Consider the following 10,000-nt stretch of genomic DNA (forward strand, 5'->3'; position numbering starts at 1 on the left):
TCGCCTTTGTACACTTTTGTGTCCAAGAATGCAATTTCTATTTCTGATATTTAAGCCGTAAATTTGATCTTGCAGCGAAAGTTATTTGCTTTTTTCATGAAGTCTTTTATTTTGTCCGTGGTTGTACTCATATCATTTACTTGCTCATACATCAATCAGACGTTGTTTATGTGCTGTTTGTTAGTGATACAAATTTTGATTGCAACTTGGTACACGTGCCGTCTGTACAGTACCATAATACTGTAACTTCGGGTAATCCAAGGGAAAATCGTCCCGCACTGACAAACTGCCCCTAGGCCTCCGAGGATAGACTGAGGATCGGTAATACTAAATCGCCGAACCCCGATTAAAGGCCGGCCTCGAAAAAAAGCCGGGTCAAAACTGCCGATTTTTAAATAAACGCCGGGGGCGTTTAATCGAGAAAATATGGTAAGTGTCAACCTCAGGAGTCAATAGGTTTTAATCACTGCGTAAAAAATTGAGATCATTTTTATATGAGAAAAATGGGCAGGTTATCCGTCATGTGGAAATGAAACTGGTGTGACAGGCGCTCTAGTTTGGAGAAATCATGAACAAATGTATTTTTGTATTCTCACGAGCTGGCATTTTCCATAAACTATCGCATCGTTGTTTTGTTTTGTTTTGTTTTGTTGTGCTATCGCATGGTTGTTTCACAAGGGAAAGCAAAGAAACGAAGTAAAATGGAAAAACCCGTTTGACTCCCATGATCCAAAAATTTATTTTCCTCATCACTTTCATAGATTTCTTCGTTGGCAGGTCATGAGAATTCAAATTTGGTGTTATATCAGGATGGTACACTTGAGCTGACAATAATCTTCATTCTCAGAACTTGTTTACCTGACAGTCGGTTTTGAAATTGAGAGGAGAATTTACATATTGATCAATCCTGGAAGTCAAAGGGCTCAATAAGCAGATTTTGGCTTATTTCCATTTGACGTCATCGTTTCTCAAGTTCCGTTACAGCTGTTATAGAAAAAAGGCCAAAAATTAGAAATTCATCATTTTAATCACTTGCCTTTATGTGCTTGCTTTTATTTCTGTTATGTTCATGTATCATCGTTTCTTGCATGAAGACTGCTTTTGGGGCCAGACTGTCCGTGGTACCAGAAAGGAATCACCTTTGGTATCTGTGAATGAACGTCCCCTCATAGTTCCCGCGAGGGTCAGCCAGTTAAGTCGTCTTTTAGTAGTTAAGACAAGCAGTGTAAAACGTAACCTATCACTGACTTTAATGGACCAATCAGAAAAACAGGTTCCTGGCCCCCCACACTCGCTTTCCGCATATGGTCTGTGGCCAAGTCAGACATAAGAAAACCACGCACTTTGGCTTTTTCCAGGGTGTAGTCTTTTGTGCTAAAAATCCGCACGCGAGTATACCGACCGAGATACCGAGATACCGAGATACCGAACTCAGTCTCTCGAACATGATTCATGATGGTTCGTATACTTCATATAGAAAATTTCTGAGACTATCCGACTCAAATTGTTTTCAAAATGACGGTTAAAAGATTGGCGAATTTCAGAGACATGGAATTCGACTTGACCTCCTCTGTGGAGGTAAACCTCGAAAGATTTTTGTTGTTCTCTTTAGTTCTTTATTTATACAGAAAACAAAAATTTGCGTCTTTATATCAAAACTGTTTTTCAATAAAGAAATTCTTTCAAAAAGAAAGGCCAATCCGGTGACGTTGACTTACAGACAAACCCGTGTCTTTCAACAACTCGTCAGTGGCTCAAATGGTTATACCATTTAAGTTAACTATTGTGGCTCCCTAAACACGCGAGAACTGAGAGAAAACAGGGTTCATTCGATAGAGTATCATAGAAGACCGTGTCTTTTCCCTAAAACGATGCAAAACAAGTGCGTCAAAAAACATGGAACGTTTTCCAAAGTGCCTTGCAACGCAAATTGAAGATATATTAAGGTGGTTAAGTACCCAGAACACAGACGAGCAATGAAACCAATCAGAACGCGACGCGGATAAGTGAGCCCGGCCGGCGCTAAGGAGAAGCAGCAAAACGCACGTGAGCTTCTGATAAGTCAACAAGTTGGCAAGACATTTTCGTCCTCCAATCACTGAGCGTAGCCGAACTTTTCTTTTACTATTTTATTTACCGTGTGACCGGTATGATCTTTATGCTCTCTTATGAAGATAGCTGCTCTATAAAGGAAGATTTAGGTCATTGTCTAAGAAAACGTCAATTTTCAGCAGAATTTGTTTTTCTTACCAAGAACCAAAGCTATCGAGCGATAACTAAAACGAAAAATGTGACGCTAAAAGGAAACAATTTTTAACCAGAAGATCATGTGATTCCTCCGACCGACGAGCTTGGCAGGATTCTTCTTTTTGTCCGAATAACATTGATTGCACTGACGTTTGTCGCTCTAGAATGAAACGCGTAAGGCGTACACTACTTTTCTTGCTCATAATAACAGATTGTTAAAGAAAAATGTATGATTCGAGTCTTGTAGCGAACCGATCCACGGAGCTTTTGTTTCCCCGCAATTAACATGCAGGGACTCGTTTGCCGAAACTCGAGTCCCGAAGCTTTTCAAGCGTATTTCGGGTGCTATTAAATCACTATATCTTAAAAAGGAAGAGGACTTCGGGCATGAAACTACGGGTGATCTTTTTCCTGATCTAAGGACCATGTAACAGATTAGCTTTTCCAAGTGAGCACGTGAGGGAGATGTTCTTGAGATGGAATTTTCAAAGCCACCATGTAAATGATTTCCATTTACCAAGGGATGCGATAAACAAAAAAGACAACTGGTCCTCGCACTTATCTGCGCAATTTAAGCAACTGTCTCTTTTTGATACATGGAAAATTCAGGTGGCTCCAACGGGATCCGAACCCATGACCCACAGTGCTCTACCAACTAATTACTGAAGCCACCTGAAAGCCGCCTGGATTTTTTTAGATTTAGATTTCTATAAGGAGACAATTGCTTAAATTGTCCAGATAAGTGTGAGGATCACTTCTCCCTTTCGTGTTTAACCCGCACTTCAAATATACATTCATTTCAAATACAATAAATATACTCGGAGACTAAGGGGTAGATAGTGGGGTAAGGGTGTCTACTATAAGACACAATTGCTTAATTTGTCCAGATACGTGTGAGGAACACTTTTCTCTTTCGTCTATAACTCGCACTTCAAATATGCATTCATTTAAGATACTCGAGTGCCCAGGGGTATATAGTGGGGGTTCTGTCTTTGACTCCCAGGAGTAATCAACATGTAAATTCTCCTCATAATCTCAATAAAATTTCTGTCAAACAGGTATTGAGAAAAAAGAGAATTATCAGCTTAAGAGATGTGATTTAACACCAAATTATCATGAGTACTCAACAAAGAAAGCTAAAGTACTCGTTTTGGAGAATGAACGTTTCGATCTTGGGAATAAAAGGGTTAACAAAGGAAATAAGAGAAGACAAGAAAACGTTTTCTTTTTCGTCCTTAAGAAATACTCCTTGCCCTAAGAACCTGACCGTGGGGATGAACGTTTTGGTACCTTACGGAAAATGACGGTATGAGCCTTGAACTCGGGTTGAAACACGTTTCTCTAGTAATCCTCAGGTAAGAGCATATCAGGACCTTCTTAAACTCGCTGCTCCCGATAAGTAGAATAAACCGATCAAACTCTCTTGTTAAATTGATTTAATTCGTCAACAAAACACTATATTTACACAAAGCAAAGTAATCGAGAAATTTCCTTGATAAGACCTTTGAAAAATTGCATAAAAAGGATACCAAAAAAAGATTATTTGTTTCGCCTTGAAAACGCAGGAATATATAGATATCGCTTATACACAATAAAAACACCATTTAAGCGAACACCTTAATAAATTACTCTACAAGGATGTTGTCAGATTTGTTGAACCTGAATGTGAAAAGCTGCAGCAATCTTTGCAGCTTAATAGACCTAACAACATTAACGTGTATATTGATGCATCAATTAAAGCACTGAATAGGCCTTTTTCGATATATTAAAATTAAGCTTGAAAGAGAGGTTTAGAGGACGAAGACAAAGGAAAGTGAATGATATGTAAATATTTTTCAAATTCATTCCAGTGTTTCGATCTTTTTTGTCCTCACTGCCTCACTATCAAGCTGAATATTTGACATTTGGAGAATGGCCTATTGACACTAGCATGTGCCTTAAATAGTTGCCACTAAAATTCATTTGTCATTAACATGTAAATAAATTTATTTTACAAGAATCAGATTACTGAACCTGAATCTGAAAAGCCGCAGCACTCTTTGCATCTAAGAGACCTGACAAAATTAATCAATGTGTTGTTGTCCCTTTAAATGCTGTAATTTGCATTATCTGATATAATTTTTTCCGTGATAATGGAGTCATGACTACTCTGAAACGTCGAATTTCACCTTTTTTATCGTTCGTTTTTACCGTTTTGTGCTTATATCTCTTTTAATACGAACGTGTTGCTGATACATATATGAAAGCACCAAACTGAAACTAACATTTGCCCAAATAATTTCTACTAAAATTCATTTGTTATCCTGCTCTCACATATTCAGGAGCACTGTGCTCCAAAGAAAAGTAGAATTTCACCAAAAAAGGTATTTCAAAAAACACTTGTTCAGAAGTGATTTAGATATTATCACAGTCAGTAACTTGTAAAGAGCATTCATGTACAGACACATTTCTTAGACTACGTTTATACACTAGGGGAAAAGTTTCCAGTCAAATCACTCGGGTTTATAATGCATTTACATGGTAATGTAGCATTCACATTTAAATAATATGAAAATGCTTGGAACAAAACGTTTTATTCTGAATGGATCTGAATTGGGCACAACACTGAGTTAGCCGATTTGGTTTATTTTAAAAAAAGAGACAAAGAATGTGGTGCAACGAAACTGGCGCTTTTAGAATTTGACCGGCTTGAGTTCTTTGTGAAATTGAAGTAGATTCAAAAAGGAAAACTGACGGAAGTATAAAAAGTCATCGGATTGCGCGCCTGCTGTCTACCATCGATGCGGACATCTTGAGTACCACATCTTCCTTTCTATTTTATGTAAAATACCTTAAAGCTGTACTATGACCAAAAAATCGATCCTTCTTTTTCTTTGGATTTCAAAACTACGTTAACTTAACACTAAGTGACCCAAGTTTGAAGCTTTGATTTCAAGATTTTAACTGACATTTTCCTTTTAAATGGTCTGCCATTACCAACTTTAAATTCTTGAGAGAGCTGGATCGAGGAGAAAATAACGTCAAAGACTCAAGTCAAAGTGCGTGTGTACGCGGCTGACTTGATATGCAGAAGGGGAGTTTCGTGCTTTCAGACTTTAAACTCGTGTTTTGCATGTATAATAAACTGCATTTACGCGCTGAAACGTTTAACTAGTGAATAAATGACATCACTTACCCCCAGATCCAACCCACTAATGTCCAATCGGTCAGTTTTGAACGTAAGTAATGGCGGATCCCAAAAAATCCAAACATTTGGCCAGTCAAATGTTCAGCAAACACACTTTCAAAATCCGAAGAAAAAAAGGCTCGACTGGGATTTTTTATCAGAGTAACACTTTAACTGAAACATATCTCAAGGGACAAAATGGGTGTCTTTCTATGTATGTAAGCCCTCAAATTCTCGTGACGCACTAGCAAGAAAGTGACTTTTAACCTTTCAGTGCATGCTTACCAACAAATAAGGGGTGGGGAGGTGAAGTGAGATAGTCGTCATCAACAACACCGTGAACTCTAAGCCGACGACAACGGCTACGAGAACGCCATAAATTTGCATATTTAGTGAGCAAAAACAATAGCTTTGCATGCCCTGCACGTGCTTTTACATTTTGCTACATTTTTTTTTTTGCCGTTCTCGTCTTGACTACGACGTGAAATATCAAATTTGAGGTCATGTGGAGAACGAGAGAAAATGTCTATTTTCTCTCTAAATATCCACACTGCATTCATCAGTTTTATTCCTGGATTGTGTATTTACACTTTCCAAGCCGAGGAGAGACATGGAAAATTATTACAGTAAGAGGAAATAATATTTTTTACACAACAACGTTCTCGTAGTAGCGGTCGTCCTTGCTTATTGGGAGTCATGATCCTGTTGGCGTCGATGTAAACACTGAGACCTTAGAAAGAAGATCACGCTCATCACAGAGACAGAAATTTGATGCGAGAGTCTAAACTAAGGCGAGGAGCACCAATGGAGTACCCTAACAAATCCAAAGTAGTAAGGGAGGTGTTTACTGCGAGGGCCTGGGAAAGTGAAGCAGCACCCTCATCATCAATGGAGTTCCAAGACAAATCCAAAGTAGTAAGGGAGGTGTTTACTGCGAGGGCCTTGGAAAGTGAAGTAGCACCCTCATCACCAATGTAGTTGTAAGACAAATCCAAAGTAGTAAGGGAGGTGTTTACTGCGAGGGCCTGGCAAAGTGAAGTAGCACCCTCATCACCAATGGAGTTTCCAGACAAATCCAAAGTAGTAAGGGAGGTGTTTACTGCGAGGGCCTGGCAAAGTGAAGTAGCACCCTCATCACCAATGGAGTTCCAAGACAAATCCAAAGTAGTAACGGAGGTGTTTACTGCGAGGGCCTGGGAAAGTGAAGTAGCACCCTCAGCACCAATGATGCTGCCCGACAACTTCAAAGTAGTAAGGGAGGTGTTTACTGCGAGGGCCTGGCAAAGTGAAGTAGCACCCTCATCACCAATGGAGTTCCGAGACAAATCCAAAGTAGTAAGGGAGGTGTTTACTGCGAGGGCCTGGGAAAGTGAAGTAGCACCCTCAGCACCAATGGAGTTCCAAGACAAATTCAAAGTAGTAAGGGAGGTGTTTACTGCGAGGGCCTGGGAAAGTGATGTAGCACCCTCAGCACCAATGGAGTTCTCAAACAAATCCAAAGTAGTAAGGGAGGTGTTTACTGCGAGGGCCTGGGAAAGTGATGTAGCACCCTCAGCACCAATGGAGTTCCAAGACAAATTCAAAGTAGTAAGGGAGGTGTTTACTGCGAAGGTCTGGGAAAATGAAGTAGCACCTTCAGCACTAATGAAGTTGCGAGACAAATACAAAGTAGTAAGGCAGGTGTTTACTGCGAGGGCCTGGAAAAGTGAAGTAGCACCCTCAGCACCAATGGAGTTCCAAGACAAATTCAAAGTAGTAAGGGAGGTGTTTACTGCGAGGGCCTGGGAAAGTGAAGTAGCACCCTCAGCACCAATGGAGTTCCAAGACAAATTCAAAGTAGTAAGGGAGGTGTTTACTGCGAGGGCCTGGGAAAGTGAAGTAGCACCCTCAGCACCAATGGAGTTCCAAGACAAATTCAAAGTAGTAAGGGAGGTGTTTACTGCGAGGGCCTGGGAAAGTGATGTAGCACCCTCATCACCAATGGAGTTCCGAGACAAATGCAAAGTAGTAAGGGAAGAGTTTACTGCGAGGGCCTGGGAAAGTGAAGTAGCACTTTCAGCACTAATGAAGTTGCGAGACAAATGCAAAGTAGTAAGGCAGGTGATTACTGCGAGGGCCTGGGAAAGTGAAGTAGCACCCTCAGCACCAGTGGAGTTCCAAGACAAATCCAAAGTAGTAAGGGAGGTGTTTACTGCGAGGGCCTGGCAAAGTGAAGTAGCACCCTCAGCACCAATGGACCTCCAAGACAAATTCAAAGTAGTAAGGGAGGTGTTTACTGCGAGGGCCTGGGAAAGTGAAGTAGCACCATCATCACCAATGATGTTCTCAGGCAAATTCAAAGTAGTAAGGGAGGTGTTTACTGCGAGGGCCTGGGAAAAGGCAGCAATGGTCGTACGTGATTTGAAGTATATTCGAATTTCCGTCAAATCAAGACTTTTGCCAAAGGTATAAGCTAATTTAGTATACAGGTTTTCGGAGCAAGTTTTACATTCCTCTATGACGTCCAAACCCAGCTTCAGGTACGAGTTTGGTTCAGCTGGAGATTTGCGGCCTGTCACACTTGCAAGTGAGGCAACACTAGTTACAATCGACACTGCCGTTTCCTCGGATTGCGATGCTATGATTCCACTCATGAACATGAAAACTTGATTTAGTTCATGAAAATATCTTTCGTCGGTCAGAACTGACTTCTCTTCAATTGCTCCATCCAGGATGGAAAACGCAAGATGTAGACCGGAAAAGAATTCTTGAAAACTCTTGTGAAAAAAGCTATAACGGAAACAAGGCGTTCTCTTGCTACCGCCAGCCTGGATGGAGAGAAAGCCAAATTTAATGAACAGACTTTCCTTGAAATTCCCTTCGACGTCTTCGAAATGCCCCTCTCCTTTAAAAAGAGATTCTTGCGCCATTCTCCCTAGGGTCATCAGTTCCTTCTTGTAAACTATTAGAAGGTCATTACCACTACTTGGTAAGTTGTTCTTCATTTCGTATCGTCTCAAAACGAAGCGAACAATCTCTACGTACAGCTGTGTTCTGTTGTTTGGTAGAATGCCGCCAAAATCTTCGAAAAGCACACAAAGCAGAAGTGTATTTAAAGGGTTTTTTGTTAGTTCTTTTAAATTCCTTTTAACATGATGATCTTTATCGTCATCATCATCATCGTCATCATCATCGCCATCGCCATCATCATCATCATTGTCATCGTCATCATCGTCATCATCATCATCGTCATCATCATCATCATCATCATCATCATCACCTTCATCATCATTATCATCATACGGATGCCACAGTACATTTATTAGCTTCTTTGCCATTTGTTCTGCGTCTCGAAAATACTTCCTTATAAAACACTTCGCATCACTGCTCGTGAATCCCACAATCTCCAACAGTGTGTCCGAGTAAGGTCTTACTTTACTTCCTGCTTCGTGACGAGAAGTAAGAACAATGTGACAACCAGGGAGCAGCTTTCTTTGAACAAGACTAAAGTACACAGCCAATTTTTGAGGGTCTGACTCATCTAAACCATCGAGCACTAACAGGACTTTAGAAGGGTTTTCTCGCAAGAAACGGAAAAACGTGTCTTTTAACTCTGGGTCAATTTCTTCCGGCAGAATTTGATCGACAATAGCTTCCCGGATGCTAGATTTAATTTCACGACATCTGAGGAGCAGGAGCACCTCTACTCTTGGGAAAGACTCGTCCCATTCGCAGTCTTGTTTAGTTGCCCAATCATATGCCAGCTTTTGACAGTAGGTCGTCTTTCCCATGCCGGGTTCACCCTCAATCAGGACAATCCGTGGATGTTGGCAATCTTCGTGTGATGTAAAAATACTTGTCATGTTGGTGATTTCTTTCGTCAGCGTTCCGCGTGTCTTTTCTTTTGCGACTATCTTAAGTCTGGTGAAAATGTTCTCTAGTTGGAAGCTGAACCCTTCACACCAAGGAACTGGGCAAACCACCCCTTCACACTTTTGGTAAATTTGTCTTATGGATTCTATGATATCACTTTGACATGGAGAACTAGCTGCAAAACAAACAAACACCAAGAAAATAGGGTCAATTTAGAAGTTGGTTGACTCAGAGTTACCAGCTTTTCCTTTTTTCAGGAGTGAGAGACGATTTCCAATTTCAAAGCGAAAATCCATCCCCTCCTTCTGGTAGACTATTCTTGGCTTACCGATTTCCTGGCTAATCCGTCTTCACATTAAGATTCATTATTCACACGAATAAGGTGTGCGAGTCAAGTTTCGTGAAGAAATTGCGAGAATGTACTGACGTAAACATATTTGCTGAAAAGCTGGCGGGTCAGAAAATGACTATCACATGCTAAATTTGATCCTGTGAGTTAATTTAGAGGTGTCAGTGGTATGCAAGCCCTCTTGGCTGATTTTCCTACGTATCGCCGCTTTACAAGTCATTTCTGGTACACACACAAGCAGAGTTTCTAAATGAACCTGTTGTCCTATCCACGTTTGTTTTCATACAAAAAATTCCGACAAAATGTTTTCTGCCGGCGTGCATAAGTGTTAGGGTTGCGTATCACAGTGCTTAGAGGTAAGAACTAAAACGAGCACGAGTTAACAT

General features: G+C 40.6%; 3 protein-coding genes across 3 annotated transcripts in view; all 3 read right to left on the minus strand.

Annotated features, from left to right (window-relative positions):
• Nucleotides 1-10,000, minus strand: part of LOC137997680 (NACHT, LRR and PYD domains-containing protein 12-like) — a 184,383-nt gene that overhangs the window by 94,090 nt on the left and 80,293 nt on the right. The gene's annotated exons all lie outside the window — the stretch shown is intronic.
• On the minus strand, nucleotides 3,671-8,563 carry LOC137997703 (NLR family CARD domain-containing protein 3-like). The gene has a single exon (XM_068843903.1). It carries the CDS (start codon nucleotides 8,395-8,397, stop codon nucleotides 6,166-6,168), a length of 2,232 nt encoding a protein of 743 aa, XP_068700004.1. The 5' UTR covers nucleotides 8,398-8,563; the 3' UTR covers nucleotides 3,671-6,165.
• The window catches only part of LOC137994283 (nucleotide-binding oligomerization domain-containing protein 2-like), a 15,730-nt gene continuing 14,159 nt past the window's right edge, over nucleotides 8,430-10,000 (minus strand). Inside the window, exons 8-9 of the mRNA XM_068839878.1 lie at nucleotides 8,545-9,440; nucleotides 8,430-8,474 (exon numbers count right to left, since the gene is read on the minus strand). Coding sequence (XP_068695979.1) covers nucleotides 8,430-8,474; nucleotides 8,545-9,440 — 941 coding nt within the window. The remainder of the gene's footprint in view (nucleotides 8,475-8,544; nucleotides 9,441-10,000) is intronic.

This window comes from Montipora foliosa, chromosome 3 (assembly GCF_036669935.1).
Source record: "Montipora foliosa isolate CH-2021 chromosome 3, ASM3666993v2, whole genome shotgun sequence".
NCBI lineage: Eukaryota > Metazoa > Cnidaria > Anthozoa > Scleractinia > Acroporidae > Montipora > Montipora foliosa.

Excerpts from the sequence above, each read along its gene's own strand:
- LOC137997703 (XM_068843903.1), bottom strand. The coding sequence starts at position 8,397 with ATGAAGAACAACTTACCAAGTAGTGGTAATGACCTTCTAATAGTTTAC.